The 24169-nt window shown below is 50.3% G+C and overlaps 1 protein-coding gene across 7 annotated transcripts in view; it reads left to right on the forward strand.

The window, feature by feature from the left end:
- MYH14 (myosin heavy chain 14) overlaps positions 1-21832 on the forward strand; it is a 102491-nt gene extending 80659 nt beyond the window's left edge. For 6 of the 7 annotated variants that reach the window (XM_032325767.1, XM_032325773.1, XM_032325769.1 and 3 more), the window contains 10 exons: positions 3587-3799; positions 4864-5076; positions 5880-6041; positions 7941-8069; positions 8667-8755; positions 8839-8962; positions 15239-15447; positions 18113-18221; positions 19821-19993; positions 20099-20252. In XM_032325767.1, coding sequence (XP_032181658.1) covers positions 3587-3799; positions 4864-5076; positions 5880-6041; positions 7941-8069; positions 8667-8755; positions 8839-8962; positions 15239-15447; positions 18113-18221; positions 19821-19993; positions 20099-20252 — 1575 coding nt within the window. Of the gene's footprint in view, positions 1-3586; positions 3800-4863; positions 5077-5879; positions 6042-7940; positions 8070-8666; positions 8756-8838; positions 8963-15238; positions 15448-18112; positions 18222-19820; positions 19994-20098 lie in introns of all 7 variants that reach the window. The other variant, XM_032325766.1, reaches the window with a different exon arrangement.
- The last annotated feature ends 2337 nt before the right edge of the window (positions 21833-24169 follow it).

Consider the following 24169-nt stretch of genomic DNA (forward strand, 5'->3'; position numbering starts at 1 on the left):
GATGAAATAAAAATCATAGGACCCCTCAGCATTAAGAACCATCAGGCAACTCTGAGGTTCAAATCCCAGCCCGGCTCCTTCTGGCTGTGTGTGGCTTAGGTGAATTACCCAATGTCTCTGTGCCTTATTTTCTTCATCTAGAAGATGGGAGAGTCATTACTTTTGCCTTCATTTTTGAAGGATTTATCATTGGCTCTTGATTTCTAGGCAAAGAGTTTATGATTTAAGCACTTTGAAGAGGTCATTCCATTTTCTGTGGCCTCCATTGTTTCAAATGAAAAGTTCGCAGCCATTCAAATCCTGTGTTTTTTTTATAGGGAATGTATGTTTTCTTAGCTGGTTTACATTTTTTTCTCTCTCTCTATCTTTGGTGTTTAGCAGTTTGGCTATGATATATCCAGCTGTGGGCTTTTGAATTTATCCCACAGCTGTGGCTCATGTTTTGAGCAAATGTGGAATTTTCAGCCATTATGTCTTAAATGTCATTTCTGTCTCATTCTCTCTTTCCTCTTCTTTTCAGACTCCAAGCACATGTATGTTTGACCACTTAATACTGTACCATTGATTATTATGGCTCTATTTGTTTCTTTTAGAATTTTATATAAATTCTTCTCATATAAATCCTTTTGATTGGCTTCTTTCACTCAGAATTATTTTGAGATTCATCCATATTTTTGCATGGATTAATAATTCATCCCTCAGGGCACCTGGCTGACTCCATTGGTAGAGCATGCAACTCTTGATCTCAGGGTCGTGAGTTCAAGCCTCACATTGGGTGTAGATATAACTTAATAAAAAAATTTTTTTTAGTAATTATTTATTCCTTTTTTTATTGCTGATGAACCCCATTTTTAAAAAGATTTTTCTGTTTATTCGACGGAGACAGACACAGTGAAAGAGGGAATACAAGCAGGGTGAGTGGGAGAGGGAGAAGCAGACTTTCTGCTGAGCAGAGAGCCCAATGCAGGGCTCGATCCTGGGAACCTGGGATCATGACCTGAGCTGAAGGCAGATGCTTAACAACTGAACCACCCAGGCGCCCCTCAGTAGACCACATTTTGAAGACCATTAACTGGCTGAACATTTGAGTTGTTTCTAATTTTGGGCTATTATGAGTAAAACCTTAGTCTTTCTAATAGGATATACTGGTTTGAATTCACGGTTCCCTAATGAGCAGTGACATTGAGTATCTTTCAAGTGCTTATTTGCCCTGTATACCTCTTGGGTGAAGGGTCTGTTCAGAGTTTCTGTCCCTTTTTAAAAATTGGGTTGTTCCCTTTCTTTGTTTTGTTTTTGGGGGTGAGGGGGTTGTTTCTTTTATTATTGAATTGTGAAAGTTCTTTATATGGTGAATACAAGTTCTTTACCAGATGTATCGCTTTGCAATTGTTTTTGTCCTGTCTGCGGCTTGACTTTTTACTCTTCATGGACTCTTTCAAAGACCAAGAGGTTTGAATTTTGATGAAGTCCTATTTATTAATTTGTCACTTTGTGGGTTCTGCTTGTTAGTGTTGTGTCTAAGGAGACTTTGCCTAACCCAAAGTCACAGAGATTTCTTACATTTTTTCCAGAAACTTTCTACTTTGCAGTTTCATATTTAGGTCTGTGATCCAGTTTGGGTTAATTTGTTTATATTGTGCTCTCATGGCTCCAAATTAATTTTTTATATATGGTTACTGAATTGTTCAAACACGGCTGGAAAGACTCTCTTACTGACTCATTCCTTGCATTAAAAATCAGGGAGTGACAGTTGTCCAATCTTCCCTTCTTTTTCAAAGTTGTTCTGCTTCTTCTAGGTCCTTTGCATTTCCACAGGTATTCTAGAATCTGTTTGTCAGTTTCCACACAGAGAAAGGAAATCCTCTTGTGTTGAATCTACAGATTAATCTGGGAAGAATTGACATCATAATAATACTGATTTCTCACTTAGGGACATGGTACATGTGCCCATTTATTTAGATCTTTACTTTTGGTACTTTTAAATTTTTTTAATTTATTTACTTGATAGAAAGAGAGAAGGAGAAAGCACAAGCAGGGGGAGTGGCTGGCAGAGGCAGAGAGAGAAACAGACTCCCTTCTGAGCAGGGAACCCCACTCAGAGCTCGATCCCAGGACCCTGGGATCATAACCTGAGCTGAAGGCAGACATTTAACCAACCGAGCCACCCAGTTGCCCCCTTTTAGTACTTAGAAGTGTATATCTTTCATATCTTTCATCAGATTTATTTCCAACCATTTCATATTTTCAGTGCTTTCTTAATTGGTTCTGGTTTTGGCACCTGGCTGGCTTAATCAGAAGAGTGTGGGACTCTTGATCCTGGAATCGTGAGTTCAAGTCCTGCACTGGATACAGAGATTACTTAAATTAAGCAGTTCTGGTTTTTATTTCAGTTTCTGATTACCACTATATAGAAATACAGTAGATTTTTATGTATTGATCTTGTGTCCTACAATTTATTACCTAAATTCACTTATGAGTGTTAGTAAGTTTTTTTTTAATAGATTTCATTGGATTTTCTATATTGGTGACCCTGTTTTCTATGAATGAAGACAGTTTCACATCTTCCTTTCCTTTTTCTTCTGCTTTTCTGTGGGTCTCCAAATACCTGTGTGTTTCACTGCTTGATGCTGCCTTGCAGGTTATTATTGCTCTGTTAATTTTTTACAGTCTTTTTACCTTTTTCCCCCTCTATTTAGATCATTTCTATCAACACCTGCTTTCAAGTTTACTGGTTCTTCTGATGTGTCCAGTCTGCTCTCAGTTTCCTCCAATGACCTTTTGATTTCAGATATCGTGCTTTTCAGTCCTGGCCTTTCTTTCTTTCTTTTTTTTTAAGATTTTATTTATTTATTTGTCAGACAGAGATCACAAGTAGGCAGAACAGCAGGCAGAGAGAGAGGAGGAAGCAGGCACCCTGCTGAGCAGAGAGCCTGATGCGGGGCTCAATCCCAGGACCCTGAGATCATGACCTGAGCTAAAGGCAGAGGCTTTAACCCACTGAGCCACCCAGGCGCCCCAGTCCTGGCCTTTCTAATTGGTTCTGTTTTAGATTCAAATCCCTCCTGAAATAACCTTGGGTCTTTACCCACCATTTCCATCTGGTCCTGAAATTTTTTAATCATCTTTAAAGTCCTTGAGTGATGATTCCAGTGTCAATGTGGAGGTTATCTGTTGGTTTGTTCCGTGGACTGTTTCTTCTCTTGACTGTGAGCCCTGTTCTCGTCCCTTTTGGCAGGTCTTGCAAGTTTTATTATTGTTAATTTCTGTGTCTTTAAAAAAAAAAAAAAACACAGCCAAGGTTGAAGTACATTTTAAAAATGATGTACACGTTTTTGATACCACTACCCCAGGAGGAAGAAACACCCTTTCCTCTGCTGGGTTTCTAGTGAGGGGCTGCTCAGTTTGATCCACTCAGAAGTTGGGCTGCTCTGGGACACAGTTGCGACTTTAATCCCTCTACCTCCCTCTTGTGTCTCTGCCTTTGTCTCCCTCTCTCTCTGTCCCTGGTTGCTCCCTCTTCCCCATCCACTTGTACACTCCCTTCAGCTAATCTGTTTCCCCCACCCCGTCTCCCTCACCCTGGAAGCTCCTAGCAGAGGAGAAGGCTGCTGTCCTACGGGCGGTGGAGGAACGTGAGCGGGTTGAGGCAGAGGGCCGGGAGCGCGAGGCTCGGACCTTGTCACTGACGCGGGCACTGGAAGAGGAGCAAGAAGCACGGGAGGAGCTGGAGCGGCAGAACCGGGCCCTGCGGGCAGAGATGGAAGCACTGCTGAGCAGCAAGGATGATGCTGGCAAGACGGTGAGCAGGGTCCCCCACTCCCTAATGTATACCTGTGGGCTGCTGCAGGCACAGCTGACGGTGTGTGGCCCATAGCCACGTGCGTGCTCTCATGAACGGAACATGAAAGGAACCAGCCATCACAGCGATGTGTTCACGCCCAGCCCAGAATGGGACTAGAGCCCCTTACCAAACATGTACTCCCATGACCTATACAGAGCATGAGGAGAATCTTCCACCAAACACACATGTTCACACATGCAGGAAGTAAGGAAGGCCATTCATCAGCATGCATGCTGATGTACAGATACACAGAGAACATGAAGAGAATTTACAACATAACAGCCTGAGAACTGTGCCCCAGACATGAGTTTCTGCACATGCACAAAGGCACATAAACTCACGTTAAATGATCACTGTGACTAAGGCTGAGTCAGGGAGGGGCTCAGGACCAGGAGCGTGGGTAACAAAGAGGCCCTGTCAGGTCAAGGGACACTTCTCTGGGAAGGTGACAGTTAAAGGAGAGGCATGTCGGGGATGGGGGGGGGGGGGTTGGTTCTCAGAATTCATAAGCCCAGGTCTGCCTTCAAAGGGTGTTTGGAATTTTAATTTACAACTTCCCAGGAGGTCTGAGAAAAGAAATCACAGGAGATAGTGCGATGGTGTGATCCTGGGGGGTCCCGCACAAATCATCCTGACGTGACACGCCTTCAACCCATGTCCACACAGGATGTCCCCAAAGAAGTCCCTTAGTGAAGTGAGCTCATGATGCAAAAATCTCAAAGCCTGCGAAGAAGGTCTCTACCGTGAGCGAGAGTCAGCCGAGCTAGGTCACACTTGAACTGGACTCTCAAGGGCTTGGGATCACAGAACTTGCGTGCAGAGGCTACTAATGAAATGTTTTTGGAGGATTCAGAATGAGACACTTGCTGCCTGGGAAATGGTGAATGAATGAGCGAACTAGAATGTGCACATCACCTTGACCATCAAAGCTTCCCTCACTCTGTCCTAGGATAAAGCTAGGATCCTGGCCTCCCTCTCCCCGTGCCCCCGGTGCCCAGAGCTCACCCTCCTGTCCCCACCAGGCGCATGAGCAGGAGCGATCCCGCCGGGCGGCAGAACAGATAGCCAGCGACCTGCGAGCCCAGGTGACAGAGCTGGAAGACGAGCTGACGGCTGCCGAGGACGCCAAGCTGCGGCTGGAAGTGACCCTGCAGGCTCTCAAGGCCCAGCAGGAGCGCGACCTGCAGAGCCGGGATGAGGCTGGCGAGGAGAGGCGGAGGCAGCTGGCCAAGCAGGTATGGGCACCCATCCAGCTGGGAGGGCTCTGGTGCCTGCAGGTTAACAGAGGAGCAGAGAAAGCCTCACTCACCTCCCTGCTGCTCCAAGTTGCTTCCCAAGGCCCTCCTGCTGCGCAGCCCACTCACCCACCCGAACCGTGAAGTCACACACATATCTCATTGGCCGGCTGACATACCCAATCGGACATCATCACCAGACCATTCACCCAGCATCTCCCTGGGCATCGGCACCCACGCACAGCCTACACAGCAGTACCTCTGCTTCTCCACCCGCCCAGCTGCCCCCTTTCCAACAACTTCCTCTCCCCAGTCCCCAGCCTGCCCGAGTGTTCCTTCATCGCTCAAGGACCAGCTCCTCTGCACCCCTTCAACCACAGCCTTCCTCCCCTGTTCATGTACTCATCCCCCTCTCCCTGGGCTCCGCAACGTCCATTCATGGCTTGGCCAGTGGAGGGACTTCCAGTGCTCTGCAGTGGGCTGGAGCTGGGTGCTGAGCATGGGAAGGGCAGGGCAGCTGTAAGTGTAGAAGGACCCTGCGGAGCTGTGTGGGCAGGGGCTGGCGGGGACACACATGGGAGCAGAGCAGAGGCTGGAGTAAAGGGGGAAAGGGAAAACCCTGGAGCTGGGGGCTCTGGGGACGAAGAGCTGGGATCCCTTTGGAGCGCAGAGAAGCAAGAGGGCAGGCAGAGTGGCGCTGGTGGCCTGGACAGTAGCTGGCTGGTGGACGTCTAGGTCCCTAGCATGTAGAGGGAGCCTGGGCCTCCGATCCCCTAAGCCTGCCCCTCCCGACCTCTCCGCAGCTGAGGGATGCAGAGGTGGAGCGGGACGAGGAACGCAAGCAGCGCGCCCTGGCTGTGGCCGCCCGCAAGAAGCTAGAGGCGGAGCTGGAGGACTTGAGAGCCCAGAATGCGGCCGCCCAGCAGGGCAAGGAGGAGGCCGGGAAGCAGCTCCGCAAGATGCAGGTAGGGGTGGGGCTTAACCCCGGCTTGGGGGGAGGTGCTGGGGGACGGGGGCAGCCACTGCTTTATAAACATACACGTGTCAAAGGCTCACTTGGTTCTTTTTATATTTTTTGATTGACTTTATTTAAAATCCTTAGCCATGACGTCCAATTTCTTTATTCTGTTTAATCTTTTGAAACGGAAATGCCTTAGGGTTCCTCCCCTAATACGAAAGTTATAGCTGGTGGTTTAAAAAAAATTGGTGGGAGTGCCTGGCGCAGTTGGTGGAGCATGGGACCCTTGATCTCAGGGTCGTAAGTTCGAGCCCCAGGTTGGGAGTAGAAATTACTTGAAAAAAAATTTTTTTTAATGATAATGATGTGTCTGTGTAAAGTCAAATTTTTTTTAAGATTTTATTTATTTATCAGAGAGAGGGGGGGAGAGAGCGAGCACAGGCAGACAGAGAGGCAGGCAGAGGCAGAGGGAGAAGCAGGCTCCCTGCTGAGCAAGGAACCTGATGTGGGACTCTATCCCAGGACGCTGGGATTATGACCTGAGCCGAAGGCAGCTGCTTAACCAACTGAGCCACCCAGGCGTCCCTGTAAAGTCTAATTTTTAAAAAAAAAGTATAGAACTGGGCTGTCCAGTACAGTGGGTGCCAGCCCCATGAGGCTGTTGGGCATCTATGATGTGGTGGGACTGAAGTCCAAATTACCTTCTGGATTCAGAAGACTTAGTACAAAAAAAAAAAAAAAAAAAAGTATAGGGGCGCCTGGGTGGCTCAGTGGGTTAAGCCGCTGCCTTCGGCTCAGGTCATGATCTCGGGGTCCTGGGATGGAGTCCCGCGTCAGGCTCTCTGCTCAGCAGGGAGTCTGCTTCTCTCTCTCTCTCTGCCTCCCTCTCTGTCTACTTGTGATCTCTCTGTCCAATAAATAAATAAATAAATCTTTTAAAAAAAAAAAGTATAATATCTCAATAATTTTTACAGTGATTATAAATAGAAATAATAATATTTTGGATATTGGCTAAATAAGAATAGAGCGTTTAATACTTTCACCCATGTCTTTTCATTTTTGTAATCTAGCCACTAGATAATGTAAAACAACGCATGTCCTTGCAGTATCTCCCCTAGGGCAGCATTGGGATAGAAAGATCCCTCTCCAAAAAGTAAAAATTCCCCACTATGTCATCCCTGAGAGAGAACAGAGAACGTGCCTGCCCTGAAAAGCTTTTATTATGGAGCAAATAATAATATTCATAACAGCGATGCTAATTGTCCTGCTGGAGTATCAAGCCCCGTACTTTCCTCACTCTCCCCTCTATAGAGTTTTTGTTAACGGTGGTGGACATCAGGTTTGTGTTTTATTTCTGTTTAAGAGCCGCTGAGAAGTCTTACACTGGCACTTTTACACACACATTGGTGTGGCCGCATGGCAAAGTGACTAGGAGGGAAACCCTGGGGCCAGATGGCCTGGGTTCAAGTTCTGACTCTGCCATTTACTAGACTTGGCTTGTTGCCGAGCCTCTCTGCCTCTGTTGCTCCACATCTACACTGGGGAGGGAACCAGTCCCCACCAGCTGGAGCTGTGAGGATTAAGGGAGTCGGTATGTGTAGTATATAACAGAGGCTGGCCAGGGTAGAGGTTCAGTAAGTGTGCACCAGCATTAGTATTAAGGTTACGGCAGAGGCTAAATATTACACCCATTTCATCCTTATTTTAATTTTAAGGTGTTACTTTTTTTAAACGGGAGGTAGCCAAAGCCCAGAGAGGGGGAGGGGTTGGTCCAAGGTCACAGAGCAAGGGCCTAGGGCGGGTTGCAGAGCTTTGCTCTGAGGTCCCTCAGGGCTAAGGTGAGGGTAGGGGCCTCCCGGTGAGTCACACCCAGGCTGCGCCAGCTCACTTGCTTCGTTCCACCCAGGCCCAGATGAAGGAGCTGTGGCGAGAGGTGGAAGAGTCGCGCACTTCCCGGGAGGAAATCTTTGGCCAGAACCGGGAGAGTGAGAAGCGGCTCAAAGCGCTGGAGGCGGAGGTGCTGCGGCTGCAGGAGGTATTGTCTGGATGGGCGTGGCCCTGGAAGTGGGGTGGGCGGGGATTGGGGGCTGAGGATAGGCGGGGCCCAAGGGATGGGAGGGGGGCCGGCCAAAGACGGCTTGAGGGCACTACTGGGGATGGTTCTGGGTGGGGGGAGATTGGAGTTAGGAAGGCTGGGGAGAAAGGACAAGGCCTGAGCTAGGGCCATGTGGGTGCAGGGAGGAGACAAGGCAGAGAAAATAAAGGGTCAACATAGGACTGTAAGGAGGCAGAGGAGGTAAGGAGAGACCCTGGGGGTTAGGCCCTGTGACACGGGGCCGGGTGGGGGTGGGGGGATGATGGCTGGAGAAGCAGGTTGGAAAGGAGGTGCTGAGCTCAGTGAGGCCGTGCCGAGGGGGAGGGGCTTGGGAATGGACACGAGTCAGGGGCTCCAGAGACAGATTCAGGAGACATCTGCCTGTAGATCGAAGTTCATTCCAAGGTTGCCCACGGGTGGTGTGTTCATGTGCACTGAAGAAAAGGCCAAGAGACTTGAGGTATGAAGGGCAAGGAGGCTGGTGCCTAAGTGGTGTCACCCCACCACTGCTGACCACTGCCCCCTCTGTCATCACAGGAACTGGCCGCCTCAGATCGTGCCCGGCGGCAAATCCAGCAGGAGCGGGACGAGATGGCAGACGAGTTGGCCAATGGCAGCCTTAGCAAGTGAGTGGCCCATGGCAGAATGGGGCAGGGCACCCTCCCTGGCCCTCGCACCCTCTCAGCTTCCCTGTTCCCGTTCTCCTTAGGGCAGCCATTCTGGAAGAGAAGCGTCAGCTGGAGGGGCGCCTGGGGCAAATGGAAGAGGAGCTAGAGGAGGAGCAGAGCAACTCAGAGCTGCTCAATGACCGCTACCGCAAGCTGCTCCTGCAGGTGAGGTTTATTCCAGAAGGGAGTGTCTGGGTTGGGTTCTAATGGTTGAATAGGAGTTCTCAAGGAGGGGCTAGGCATGGATGCATTCATTCAGTTGTATTTCTGAGGCTTCTCTAGGGCTGGATCCAGAGATGAATGATGTGGGTTCTCTGTCCTGCAAAGTTCTCTGGGAACATAGACATGGAAGTACAGTGTCTATGGGTGGGGTGGCATGTGTGATAATAGAAGGATCTTGGGCCCAGCAGATGGACAGAGATAGAGAAAGAATGGGGGAAGGAGAGAGAGAACTTGCTCCAAGAATCATAAAGTATGTGGGAGAAGGAACATTTGGCTGGGGTTTTAAGGCATAAGTAGGAGCTAGACAGACAGAGAAAAGCATATTTTCATTTGTATGTTTATTTATAAATACTGTCCGAAACTTCTGGAGGCTCAGGTCCTATGCTGGGTGGTGCTGGGGACCTGGCAATGGATCATTCCAGGTCTCTGCCTTTAAGGACATCCTAGTCTGATGGAGGAGACAGACTATCCCCATACAGAAATATAAATGAAAGTGAAGGCAGCACAAGACACTGTGAGAACCTAGAGACTACTGACCCAGCCTGGAGGTTGGGGGCTATCAGGGAAGACTTCCTGATAGAGAAGATATCTTAAAAGATCTTGAAGGAAGTTAAGAGTTTGCCAGGCAGGCAGTGGAGGGATGGGATTTCCAAAGAGAGGCCTTTGGAAATAGTGGAGATGTCTCCACTATTTCATTGATTTATTTTTTATTTGAGAGAGAGACCATGTGTATGAGAGGGGGGCGGTGGGAAGGGGCAGAGGAAGAGAGAGAGAATCTCAAGCAGGCTCCATGCCCAGTGTGGGGTTGATCCCACAACCGTGAGTTCATAACCTGAGCCAAAATCAAGAATCAACACTTGACTAACTGAGCCAGGTGCCCTCATTCATTTTTAAAGACACATTTTGAGGCCTCTCAGGAACCATGCCCTGATCCTGCTGGGGATGCAGGGACATGATAAGACCCTAGCTCAGCGCTTGGGGAGCACCTTGACCAGTAGGAGAGGCAGTCATACTCCAGGATGATGAGCTCACTCAGAGTGAAAGCCCAGTCTTATACAAGGCCCCACACTCTGCTCCCCGGCTAACTCAGACATTATCTCTAACCCTTCTTTATCCCTGGTTGACTCTGCTCCAGCCACACCAGCCTCCTCACTATTCCTTGACTCTGCAAGGTTTATTCCTACCTCAGGGCCTTTGTACTTGCTGTTCCCACCTTCTGGGAGAGAGCTCTTATCCCAGACCATCCCATGTCTCATTCCTTCAGAATAGCCTTCCCTGACCACTCTGTGTGAAACAGCCAGCTTCTCTTCCACAGTTCTCCTTCATTCTCTCTCCTTTAATCTCCTTCATATCACTTACTGCTACCTGGCACTATATTACGTATTTACCTGTTTGTCTGCTCTCCATCTCCCCACCAGAATGTAAGCACCTTGAGGGGTGCCTGAGTGGCTCAGTTGGTTAAGTGTCTGACTCTTGATCTTGACTCAGTCTTGATCTCAGGGTGGTGAGTTCAAGCCCCACGTTGGCTCCATGCTGGGTGTGGAGGCTCTTTAAAAAAAAAAAAAAAGTAAGTGTGTTAAGAGTAGGGCTTCTGTCTTAATTGTGATCACTCTTCTATCTTTGGATCTAAAACAGTGCTGGGTGCTCATTAGAAATTAGGTAAATAATCCAATACATGCTCTAGTGAAGGGCACTTAACCCAACCTGCATCTTTGGCTGTTAGTGGAAAGGAGGACCTCTTTAAAAAATCAAAATGGGATGGTGGGCGGGGTGGTGTGGTGTGCCTGGGTGGCACAGTCAGTTAAGTGTCTGACTCTTGGTTTCAGCTCAGGTCATGATCTCGGGTTCCTGGGATTGAACCCTTTAGTTGGATCCCTACTCGGCAGGGAGTTTTCTTCTCTCCTTGTGCCCCTACCCCCTGCTCACATGTGTGCACATATGTGTGCTCTCTCTCTCTCTCTCAAGTACAGTAAATAAGTCCTTCAGGGCACCTGGCTGGCTCAGTCATTAAGCATCTGCCTTCAGCGCAGGTCATGATCCCGGGGGTCCTGGGATTAAGTCCCACATCGGGCTCCCTGCTTGGCAGGAAACCTCCTTCTCCCTCTCCCACTCCCCCTGCATGTGTTCCCTCTCTCACTATGTCTCTCTATATCAAATAAATAAATAAAATCTTTTAAAAAATTAAAATAAAGTACAGTAAATAAGTCTTTAAAAAAAATCAAAATGGGAGTAGAGCACCTGGGTGGCTCGGTTGGTTAAGCATCTGACTTCAGCTCAGGTCATGATCTCAAGGTACTGGGATCAAGCCCCACGTTAGGCTCTGCACTCATCGTGGAGTCTCCTTAGGACTCTCTCTCCCTCTCTTTCTGCCCCTCCCCACTTCTCTCTCTGAAGTAAATAAACAAATCTTTAAAAAAAAAATCAAAATGAAACTTAAAAAGACACAAAAAGGGAGTTACAAGAAAATAGCAAATATTGAAGACAGGCAAAGAAGATCCAACATATGGTAATGGGAGTTCCCAAAGAAGACGACCCCAGGAAGAGGAAAGAGCAAATAACCTCAGAGCATGACACAAGAACTTTCCTGAAATACTACAGTTGGAAGCTACATACTGGAAGAGCACACTGTGTATCCAAGGATACTGACCTATCAAAACTGATACCAAGGGGTATCTGGTGGCTCAGTTGGTTAAGCATCTGCATTTGTCTCAGATCATCGTCCCAGAGTCCTAAGATCAGACCCCACATCAGGCTCCCCGCTCAACAGGGAGTCTTATTCTCCCTCTCCCTCTGCCCCTGCTTCTTCTCTCTCTCTCTCTCAAATAAATAAATAAAATATATTTAAAAAAAAAAAACTGATACCAAGACAGATGCTGGCAAAACTATTGCACAAATAAGGGCAGGGGGCAGGGAGGTATCCTTAGCCATCTAGGAAAAAATGCCTGTGATCTATGAGGAAAAGAAAATTCGATTGTCATCAGATTTTTGAGAGTAAGATTTCGTGCTGCAAAAAAATGGAAGATATAGTTAATATTCTCAGCATAAGACGTGAGCCATGGATTTTTGCACCCAGCAAGACTTCCTTCCAAGTATAAAGGACACAGAAGAGGTGTTAGCATGCAGAAGCTCAGCAGCCATCTCCCCACAAGTGATTCTTGAGGAATCTATGAGACTGGCGGTTCCCAAAGTGGCCCCAAGGCTGGCAGCATCAGAGTCACCTGAGAACTTGCTGGAAATGGAAGTTCTTGGGCCTCGGCCAAGCCCGAGTGAGTGAGGAATGCCAGAGGTGGGGCAGCAATCTGTTTTAAGAAGCCCAGTGGGTTCTGATGCATGCCACCTCTGAGAGCCAGGTCCAGGTGATAGGAATCATTAGACAGCAGCACAAGGGTGTAATGAGCGACCAGTTTGCTCATTGTTCTAAGACTCAGTGAGGGCTGAAAAGGAATAAGGAAGGTAACAGCTGTCTTCTCAGTTGTGTGTAGTGCAATTATTTTTAAATTAAGAGAATGGACAAATATGTAAAAAAAAAAAACCAACAACCCTGTATTACTAGATTGAGTAATTATATTGGTAAGGACAGGATTCACGTCGTGTTTCTGAGACCATCATGTGTGCAATGTGGGACAAAGTCAATGAGTAAAGACGGCATCTTCACGTCCTCTTGCTGCCTGTGTCCATAAGCAAGTAAGCACCTAAATGTAGGTGGGTCATGAGGAGAGGCTTAATTAAAATCAAACAAACTCTGTGATTCTGAATTGGACTTGGGCATGTTCATGTGAACTTGTGAGGTATTTTGTAGAGAGCCATCCTATCTTTGTCTACTCAAAAGGCCTGAAAACAGTAACCAGTCCAGTAGCTGTGAGCATCGCCGGTACCCAAGTTTGCCATCCAGAAATGCCAAGGCCTGGCTGATTCCAGACCTGAAACAGGAAACAAACGAGGAGACTGGGGCGTGCTGGTCATACCTCACCTTAGTCTGCTTAGGCTGCTGTGACAAAATACCACAGCATTAGCGGGGGGCTCACACAACAGACAGTTATCTCTCACAGTTCTGGAGGATGGGAGTCTAAGATCAAGGTGCCAATGAGGTAGATTTTATTCTGAGGTCTCATCTGTTGGCTTGGAGGCAGCCACCATATGTGGTGAGAGCTCTCTCTTGAGGCTCCTTATAAGGGCACAGATGCCATCATGGGGGTCCCACCGTAGTGGCCTCATCGAACCCTAACTGCCTCCCAGAGGCCCCATAGCAAGATCCCACCACATTTCACAAGATCAGCACATTGTGGGTTAGGACTTCAACGTAGGAATTTTGCAGGGACACAAGCGTTCAGTCTACAACATACCAGTATCGAGGGAGCTAGCATACATTTTCTTAAAAGATTTTATTTATTTATTTATTTATTTGAAGGGTTGGAGGGGGGACAAGCAGGGGGAGCAGCCTCTTTTATTTATTTATTTATTTGAAGGGTGTGGGGGAGAGGACAAGCAGTGGGGAGCAGCAGAGGCAGAAGGAGAAGCAGACTCCTCGCTGAGCAAAGAGCCTGATGCAGGACTCAGTCCCAGGACTCTGAGATCATGACCTGAGCCAAAAGCAGACACTTAACCAACTGAGCAATCCAGGCACCCCGGGAGCTGGCATACTTATATCAAAAAGCAGCTAGACATCAACCAGGAGAAGCTCCTGTTGGCCCCAAATGCAGCAGTTAGAGCTTCTACAAGGATAATAATCACAACTGCTTTAAATCCATCTGGTCTGTTTAAATCCATGAATTCAGTGATTTTCTTCCACTACTCATTAGTCACTATATTCATTTCTTAGGGCACCCATAACAAAGTCCCCCAAACCAGGTAGCTTCAAAACAACAGCAACTTAGGGGCACTGGGTGACTCAGCGGGGTAAGCGTCCGACTCTTGATCTCAGCTCAGGTCTTGATCTCAGGCTTGTGAGTTCAAGCTCCACGCTGGGCATGGAGCCTGCTTAAAAAATAAAGAAAGTATATTCATATTGTTTTTTTAAAAGAAACATAGACCAAAGTTTTAAATGGGCAAGATTCAACTGTAGGATCTATGCCTTCATCTTGGAGGGACAAAACTTGAAAGAGGAGCAAAGAAGTGATGGCCGTGACAATCAGGACAGTGTGCTATTTGGTGAGGAATTGTTGGGGTTGGTATTAGGGTGGTCAGGTGCTGGGCCTTGTGAAACGGCACCGTTCTATTTCTTCACCTGGGTGTTTGCCTTTCAACGTCTGATGTCATGGACTTGATCAGTTTCTGACTTTCTGTATTACAGTTTCATTTTCCAATGAAAAGTAAAAAAAAAAATCATATGCTAATCACTGTGTCGATGTGTTTCTGTGAGAGCCCAGTGAAATAAAGTATGAATCAGCCTGAACCTGACTCACTTCCTTAGCCCCGGCGAGGACCTCAGTCAGAATACGAGCTGAATAAATCAACAGGAACTATTATTAGGGGTGTGTTTACACATTCTCAATGTAGTAGCTGCTGTTTGAGCTGGCATTTTTTTTAAGATTTTATTTATTTATTAGAGAGAAAATGAACAGTGGGGAGGGGCTGAGGGAGAGAGAAAGAGAAACAGGCTTCCTGCTGAGCAGGAATTCCCATGGGGGCTGATCCCAGGACCCAGAGATCATGACCTAAGCTGAAAGCCAACACTTAACCAACTGAGCCACCCAGGCACCCCGAGCTGGTATTTCTTAAAATGACCCTGCCTGTCACCCATATCAGAACCATCTGAGATGCTTGTTGAAAATGTGGATTCATGGACACTCCTCTGCCTTCCAACCCTGGATCAGCCAGAAGCAGAACTTCTCGGGGGAGGAACCCTGCAGTCTGCATCTTTTTCTTAAGCTCCCCACATGATCCCAGTGCAAACAGAAGTGTGATAACCCTTTGAATGGACTCACTCACAGTCAGAGGTAGAATTTATAGCATTTAAACAAGTTTGTGATAGTCCTGTGGACTTATTAAAATGTAGCAGAAAGCTATCGGAAAGGTGAAAACATGGGGCTGGCACTGTTGTTGGCTGCTAAGACAATCAGGGAAATTATATGCTGTTTATTGAGTGTCTGTTATGTCCCAGGCTCTGTGCTATGCACTTAACCTTTGTCAACTCACTTAATTGTGGGAGGTGCCTGAATTTACCTACTTTCTTCCCTCTGAGACTCTCCCATGATGGTTCTGCTTTTCCCACTGCTACAGGTGGAATCACTGACTACAGAGCTGTCAGCTGAGCGAAGTTTCTCGGCCAAGGCAGAGAGTGGGCGACAGCAGCTGGAGCGGCAGATGCAGGAGCTCCGAGGGCGCCTAGGTGAGGAGGATGCTGGGGCCCGGGCCCGCCAGAAGATGATCATTGCGGCCCTTGAGTCTAAGCTGGCCCAGGCTGAGGAGCAGCTGGAGCAGGAGAGCAGGTAGGTGGGGGGGGGGGTGCACAGCTGGAGGGTGGTCCCCACATTCTGATCAGGGAGATGAAGGGGAGCTGTGTTACAAGCCCCTGATTTAGAAACATCCTAAAGATGTCATAATATTAATGATTGCTGATTTCCTCTATTATTTAAGATACTTGGGGCTACAAGTAACTGTACTCCCACCAAGAATAAGATTTAAACAGTAATGTAGGGGCGCTTGGATGGCTCAGTCGATTGAACATCTGACCTTTGGCTTTGGCTCAGGTCATGGTCTCAGAGTCATGGGATCTAGCTGCATGTTGGACTCCACACTCTCCCTCTGCTTCTCCCTGTTCCCACACAGTCTCTCTAAAGTAAATAAATCCTCAAACAGTAATGTAGCAGTTAGCTCTAGCTGCATAACAAACAAGCCTAAATTTTAGTGGCTTAAAACAACACCCATTTCTTACTGCTCATGAGTCTTTGGCTGGCTGATAGGTTCTGCCGATCTGAGGATGGGAGCTTCATTCATGTGTCTGTACCTGAGTCAGCTAGATGGATGCTGATCTTGGCTGGGCTCCCATTTGCTTAATGCCTTGCCTGGGACAGTGAGGCTCACTTGTCCCTGCTGCAGACTGGCCCAGGATTGTTCACATAGCAGAGTCCAGGTTCCATGGGTGAGGGAAAGTGTTTAAGGTTTCTTGGGGCCTAGACTTGGAACTGGTACAATGTCACTTCTGCTGCATCCTCCTGTCACTAAAGCAAGTCGTGTTGCCAGCTCAGATTTAAGGGAATGGTGAAATAGATTCTGTCTTTTGGTGCAAGAAGCTGCAAAATCCTATTGCAAAGGCTGTGGGTAGAGGAAGAGGTGAGAATTGAGGCCATTTCTGTCCTAGGCAGAGCAGCGACCTTGGGGACACGTATGGGAAACATCAGGGTGTTTGGAGGAGGGTGACTGGTCCTGAGAGCCTGTGACTCAGGAGAGGGATGGGAGGCAAGAGCCTTGAATGCCAGGCCGAAGAACTCTGTCTTGGGAAGATGGAAAGCCATGGATATCTGTGAGCTGGAGGGGGTGGGGGTAGGGTCAGTGCTGGGTGTAAAAAGTCCTCCTGGGGATCAAGTTGGGAGCAGACTGGAGGACAGAGACTGGGATCTGGGAGGCTAGAGAGGAGGCTGGGTGATTGTGGCAGAAAATGAGGCCTAAGCTGAGGCTAGAGAGTGAGGATAGACATGAGGGGATGAAAAAGAGAGAGAGGAAGATGGGGTGGAGCTGGGGGCTGATAGGCTCTTGTGGGTGTAGGGAGAAGAGGACAGTGTTAGTGGTTAAGTCCCAGTGACTGGGGGAATAGTAGGGAAACAAGTTGAGTTCACTGGGGAGTATGATAAACATGAGGTCTCAAGGACAGGTAATGGGAACCAGCCCCAGAGGGTCATGGGAGAAGGTGTTGTCATCCCAGGGCCCAGCCAAGGGCCCAGGGGCTCACAGGAGATGTAGTTTGGGGTCTCTGGAGAGGCCTTCCAGAGGCAGATGGATATACCACTCTGAGCTCTTTCCCCTCCCCCATTATACAGATGGAAAAACTGAGGCTCAGAGGGTGTTAATGACGTACTCAAAGTCATTCTGGGAGCAAGGAGTGGCTGGGGGATCTGTAGTTCAAGGAGCCTCCCCCACCGCATCCCTTTCCACAGCTTGGGCCCTCCCACTTCCCTAGCCCCATGTCTGCCTCTCAGCCCATCTGAGGCTGCCGAGCACCACCCATCACTAGGGGCCCCTCACGTGGACTTCACCCCGGGTGTGATGGTCCTTGCAGGAAAGGATAGAGGAGCCAGGGCCATGGATGGGGAAATTTGGGGGAAGGGAGGGGATGGCTTTGAGGGGGCAGGAGGTGGGGATGGCTCTGGTGTCTGATCTGCAGATCTAGGGGGAGTACAGGGGGAGGAGGAACTAGTTGGGGAGAAGGCGCTGAGCCTGGTGAGGAATATGAGGGGTGGGGGGGGGTGTAGGGTCTGGTGGATGGCCGAGGCTGGGGGCCTACCTGGATGGAGCCCAGGAAACAGATTTAGCAGATGGCTGTGGCGACCTGGGGTGCTGATGAGCTTGTCCAGGGGAAGCATGTTTATGAAAGGGAATAAGCAGCCAGGGTGGCTGATGGGGATGCTCTGGCCTTCCAGAGTGTCACACACACACTTGTGGACAGTGGAGAAGGGAGTTAGAGAAGGGACAGGCCAGGTCAGGCGGGAGAGCACAGCCTTGAGCTGGGGGCTCGGGCTGAAGGACAGAGAGGAGGGGACAGGACAGAGTCCACAGGACATCAGGACAGGGTGAGCACATGGCAAGGAAGGAAAGGGCAAAGATAATGCCTTAGATCTGACCTGGGGATTGGTGGTCAGTGAGGCAGTTCCCTAAGAGGAGGACTGGGGTGCACACTGGGGTACGGGAACTGGTGTAGACATGAGCCACTCTCAGGAACATTGAGCACCTTGGTACAAGTCAAGGACTAGATGCCGTGCAGTCAGGAGCCTGGGAGCCATGTCCGGCCTGTGTAAACTGTGGGAGCTACAGAGGGTGGGAAAGAGAGAAGAGGCCACTGCAAAAACAGGACAGCAGCCCCTGACAAGGCTGAGGGGACATGAGCCCCTCAGCCCACATGAGCACCTCTCCTCATTGCCTCCTTCACACCCCCTCCAGGGAGCGCATCCTCTCTGGCAAGCTGGTGCGCAGGGCCGAGAAGCGCCTAAAGGAGGTGGTGCTCCAGGTGGAGGAGGAACGGAGGGTGGCCGACCAGCTCCGGGACCAGGTGAGCCACTGACATCTCTGGGGAGCAGCGGGGGAGATGGTCTCCACTGACAGAGACGTAGCCCATGCTGTCTGGATGCAGTGAGTTCCCATCATGAGAGGCCACGTGTGACCACCATCCTGGGGCTTGGTGCATCAGTGGAGAGCTGGCATCAGTGACTTTGCGATCTGTCCATTGTGGAATCGAGGACAGGTCCTGGTGGGGAGCTGAGACAGCCAGGGAGAAGGAAGAACTGAAACCCTACCCAGAGGCTAGGCCAGGGCTAAAATCACAATGTGTAATGTTTACAGAATGCCTACTATGGGCCAGGCACTGTGCGAAAGACATTAGGTGTAGTATATTCAGTTTTTATCAGAACCCTGCAAGGCAAGTACTATCTTTTTCCCTCTTATTCGGGTGTTAAAAATGAGGCAGAGAGAGGTGAAGTAACTTGTTCATATTACTTAGCTCATAAGAGATGGCATCTGGGTTCAAACCCCAGGACTCCGACGGCAGTCTCTCTCTGCTCTTATTTATTTATTGAGCAGCAAGTGTGCCCCAAGTACTGTGCCACATGGTTTAAAAAACCAAAAAACAAAAACATGTTTGCATTCTCTTACCAGCCCCAATGAACAGGTGGGAGAACAGAAACTTCAAAAGGGGACACAGTTTATATCAAAGTCACACAGTTAGTAGAGACAGAGCCTGCATCAGATTCCGGGACTCTCTGACTGTAGATAGCGTCACTGTGGCCTTAAAAGCTCTGCTCCCGCTTATTTGCCCTGCATCCCATGATTATCCAGCACCCACCACTGTATTTGGCATCAGAGATGTGGCTGTGAACAAAATAGAGAAGGTCCCTCATTCATTGAGCTCACATTTGTAGCATAAGGAAAGGAAGACACAAACCTATAAACAAGGAAAGATGAGGACAGATTGTGACAGGGGCTATGGAGGAACAAGAGAATGAAGAGAAAAGGAGAGGTGGAGGATTAGGGAATACTCCCTAGATTGGGGGTGAGGGGGTCGGGTCAGGAAGACCTTTCTAAGGAGGTGACATATGAATTGAGAACTGAAAGGAGAGAAAGAGCTAGGCAGGGGGAACAGCAGGTGCAAAGGCCCTGGGGTGTGGAAATAAGTCTGGTGAGTTTAGAGCAAAAAGCAGAGCAGTGTGGCTGGAGAGAAGAATGGGGAGGGAAAGTTGAGTGATAAGAAAGGAGGCCAGAGGGGTTGGTGGGAGGCAGATAACGTGTGTCCCCTCCCCAGGGACAGAGATAGCAGGGTTTGGGGAAGGTCTTGGTGAAGATGGTCTCCCAGTGGGTTTATGGGAAGAAGACCCTGCAGGACCTGGAATGCCAGACTGAGGGGCTGGCACTTTGTCTCAGTGCCACTGGGAAGCCATGGGAGGGCTTTGAGCAGAGGAGAGATGGGGTCAGTCTGGGCATAGAAAGACCCCTCTGAGGCCAAGTAGGGGACAGCCTCACATTTGCAGCTGGGATGGAGGCTGGCAAGAGGATCTAGAACGACGCATCAACAGAAGGTAGGGGGCAGGAGGGATGGGGTTCTGGGGGCCCAAGGGAGTGGCCCAGAGACGCAACCCAGTCCTCTGCTCCCACCAAGCTGGAGAAGGGCAACCTTCGGGTGAAGCAGCTGAAGCGGCAGCTGGAGGAGGCCGAGGAGGAGGCATCCCGGGCTCAGTCAGTCCGCCGAAGGCTGCAGCATGAGCTGGAGGATGTCACAGAGGCCTCGGAGTCCATGAACCGGGAGCTGAACACGCTGAGGAACCGGCTCCGGTAGGACCAGCAGCGCACTTGCACCCTCACTCCATAAGCCCCGCCCCCCAGCTCTCTGCCCGCCTCCTTTAACCTCTGTCTCTTGGTCTTCCCTCCTCCCTGCAGACGTGGCCCCCTCACCTTCACCACCCGCACGGTGCGCCAGGTCTTCCGACTGGAGGAGGGCGTGGTCTCGGAAGAGGAGGCGGAGGAGGCAGAGCCTGGGGCTGGGCCCGCACCACCAGAGCCTGACGGGCCGCCTGTGTCCCAGCCCCAGTGACCCCACCCTGTTCCCAGCCATGGCCCCTCCCTCCCTGGCCCCTGGCCCCTGGAGGCCCAAGTGCCAGGAACCCTCCCTCCGACCTCCAGCTTCTTGCACTTCGGAAATGGTGCCACCCTTTGGCACTACAGCACTTACCAACCCAATGGGGGGGGCGGGGGCTGCCACCTCCTGTAAAACCCTAAACACAGAGGAGCTGGCGAGCAGGGAGACGAGGATTGGGGCTTTCGCTGGGGAAGAAATCCAGGTGTAGTTGGCAAGCTGTGGTCCCAAAGGGCTTCCCTCCATCCTTAAGTTGTTAATGATCTTTATTAGCCAGGGAGCATGGCTCCTCTGGCCTCCGAAGCTAAGGCTCCCATTCCTCTCTCCCCACCCCCATTTCTTCCTCTCGCTCCACTTAGCCAGTGATCCCTGAACATCTGAGCGACAGCAGGCCGAGCCCCAGGTCTCCACCAGCCTTTGTCCCTTGCAGAGGGGCGGGATAAAGGGACCCTTCTCCCCCTATGCTCCACCCTCCCTTCTGATTGCTCTTGTGTGATCACAGTTTGGTTGGATTTTCCTACGGGGCCTGGAGGAGGCTCCCATAGCCTCTCAGCATCCAGGCTGTTGCAGAAATAAACTCCAGCCCCAGCCCTTGGGGCTGTGTGTGTTCCTGCACCGAAATCTCTGGTGGGGCAGCAGGTGGGGCAGTCTGCTGGTTTGAATCACAGCTGGCCAGTGTTGAGAACCGCTGGGGTACCTGGCATTTAATGTGAAAAAACTCATTTCGGCCTCCTTCCCACATATTCCCTTCATTATCGGTGGGGAAACTGAGGCTGAGCTGTCCCTTGCTCCCAGACTCCCAGTAAGTGGCAGAAGGGATGCTGCACTCTGACCCTTTGCAGAACAGTGACAGAGTGACCATTGAGCCACCTTTTGGATGGCGATCCTTTGTTTAGCTGAACATGGGCGAAACGTGGGCCGCTCCTCTCAACCTTCAGCAGAACCCTAGAGGTAGGGATTCCATTGCTTTCCAGCACCTAGAATAGTGCCTGGCATGCCGTTGGAATTCATATATTTGCTGAATGAATAGATCACCCCTTCCTGCCCTATTAGAGTGGTGGAAACAAGCCCAGAGAGGTTGAGACTTGCCCAAGGACACACAGCTACTAAGAAGCTGAACCCACACAGTCTGCCCACGGGCTTCGGAGTGGGCAATGTGGAGCATGTGGTCCTCGGGCCCTGACCTCCTGTTGGAGACCCAGCTCCACTCCTCTCCTGGGGTCATCACCCTGACTTCAGAGCTATTACCAGATGCCCTCACAGTTTCAAGTTAGGGGTGTGGATCCCCATTTTTAGCATCAGGGAAACTGAGGCAGTCACTTCTTACCCCCTCCCCCACACCATCCCCTAGAAAAGTAACAAGGTGAGAGCCAGCGATCAAGGGGATATCTGGACCCCCTGCCCCCCACAAAGCACACAGTCTTGCTACTTTAATATGACCCCTGTTCTTGAAGACCCAACTCCTCCGTTCCCAAAACCCCCCAAGCCGGCCCGGATCAGACCTCCCCAGCAAACAGGATGCAATTTTCAAATGAAAAGGAAACTTTTATTTTGGTGGGAAGTAAGAGGGTGGGTGGGAAGGGGGCATGACACTTTTTTCTTTAGGGAGGGCAGGTGACATGCGGCAGCTTCTGCATTGGGCGGTTCATGCACCCAGGGTGGGCGTGGGGGAGACTTGGGGGTGGGGCCATGCCGACCCCTCCCTCCCTGCCCTGGGGGTGGGCTGAGAAGACCCGCCATTAGCACCAGAGTTGGACGATTTGCAGACCTCCCCTCCCCACACTGACTCCCGACACCCGCCCCCATCCCTGAGAGCGCCCCCTCGCCACTCCTCCCACCTCCCACTTCAACAGGCCAGGCCCGCCCCGCCCACATTTGAGTGAGAGAGTCTTATTGCTGTGTGTGTGATGGGGAGGAGGAGCCGCTGAACTCAGGGAGACCCCCGCGCCGTTCCTTCCTCCCCAATCGCCCCCCGCCCCGTGTCCGTGCGTTCCCGGAGCGCAGGAGGGGCGCGACATGCGTGTGGGGAGCGCGTCATGCAGCGCATGCGTGTAGTTGCGGGCACCCTGGCGGCTGAGGAGAAAAGGGGAGCCGGGACTCGGAAGTTGTCCCTTTAGCTCTCTCTTCCTCCCCGAATCCCACACTGTTGACTTGGGGTTTGGGGACGGTGGTGAAGGACGAGAGTCACGTTTTGTAAAAGTTTATGATCGTGATTATTTTCAAAAGCTGAACTAAAAAGCTGGGTACGTGTGGCAGATTGGCGAGCAGAGGGAGACGTTGGGAAGAGGTCTGTACCCTTTGGAAAAGATCCTCACCCCCTTTCCCTGCGCTGTTCGGCTTCCGTGAGGGTCATGGGAATCTGGGGGCTATTTTTTTTTTAAATAAGTTAAACCCTTTGGCAATATAACCGGTCCCCACCCCCATACCCTGGTGTCTGGAGCCCCTAGCCCTTTGCCTCGTCCCACCCCGCTCCCACCAGAACCGGCCCCACCCCTCACCCCTGATTCGCCAGGGTTTAGGGTCCAAGAGAAGGATGGGGGACTCAAAATGCCCCTTGCATAGGAATCGTTGCATCAAGAATCATGCTCAGTGACACCCCCCAACCCTCAGGTTGGGGGGGGGGGCTCCTGAGGCCGTGGGAGCAGAAGGAGGGAGGTTGCTAATTCCGTGGGTCTCCAGCTCCAAAAGGGGTGGTCCCCTCTAAGGATTCTGGGACCGTGTGGTCTCTGGGCTTGGGGGAGGTAGCGCATCCTTGAGCCAGGATGGGATATGAGAAATGATCTTCTGCCCATGAGCATCGCAGGACGAGGAATGCCGGGGAAGGATGGGCTGGGATTCCAGCCCCCGTAGGTTTGTAGTTTCCCAAGCCTCCGATGTTCCAGTGTCCCTTGACGGGGGCACAGCCTCTGCTGTGAGTGGAAACACTCTACCCTAAATAAACGGTGTCCAGGCTAGGCAGCTGTATCCGGACTTACCGGCTTCTTTGGAAGATGCCGTAAAAGACAAAACTTTCTAGATTAAGTGTCCTTGTACTGCCTAAAACTTTAGCACATCACCAGGGGTCCAAATATAGCCCTCTGGGAAACACTGATGTCCATGAAGAGGGTCCCTTTTGGGCATCATGTAGGGGGAGGGGCTCTTGGAAGAGGCAGGTCTAGGCATAAGAAAGGGGATGCCCAAGGGAAGGTCTGGTTCCCTGGAATTGCGGACAGGTTGAGCCTACCTTGGAAATTCTAGCATCAGGAGAACCTGAGGTGGATGTCTGATGTCAGAGATTTGGGGATATCTGGATGGGGGGGAGGCCTGAGGATTTGGGGGTGTCCAAGAAATGTCCAAGTGTGGGAAGGATTTGGAGCATCCCAAAGGCTAAAAGTGAGCTGAAGGGCTGGGTCAAGTCTTGGAGGTTCAAGGTGCTGGGATGCAGTCCAGGCAATGGGTGGGGTGGGGCTTGAGGGGGCAGCATCTGTATGCAGAGGTTAAGTCCCAGGACCCTGTGGGGATTTAGGGGATGCAGGGTGCCAGGGTTGGTCTCAGGAATTCTGGGTACAGGTCTCATGTCCTGGTAATTTGAAGGGGGTATTGGGCAATTTTGTGTGCTAGGGCCAGATCATCCCAGAAATTCTGAGATGGGAGGTCTGAGTCCATGCAGCAAGAATAGAGGCGAGCAGATCCCTTGGGGGAAGGTTGGGATGGGGAGGGAGAATTGGGGAGAGAGGACAGGGTCACATTCACCAGGGTTCCTCCTAAAGGCTGAGGGAGCAGCTGTCCACAGCACACACCCCATGCCTCTGCTTCTACCATCTGAGCTCAGCTCATTTTGGGGGCTCGAGTGACTGTTACTCCTTCCCCAATATTGTTGCTAATCTATATATATG

This window comes from Mustela erminea, chromosome 19 (assembly GCF_009829155.1).
Source record: "Mustela erminea isolate mMusErm1 chromosome 19, mMusErm1.Pri, whole genome shotgun sequence".
NCBI classification, from domain to species: Eukaryota; Metazoa; Chordata; class Mammalia; order Carnivora; family Mustelidae; genus Mustela; species Mustela erminea.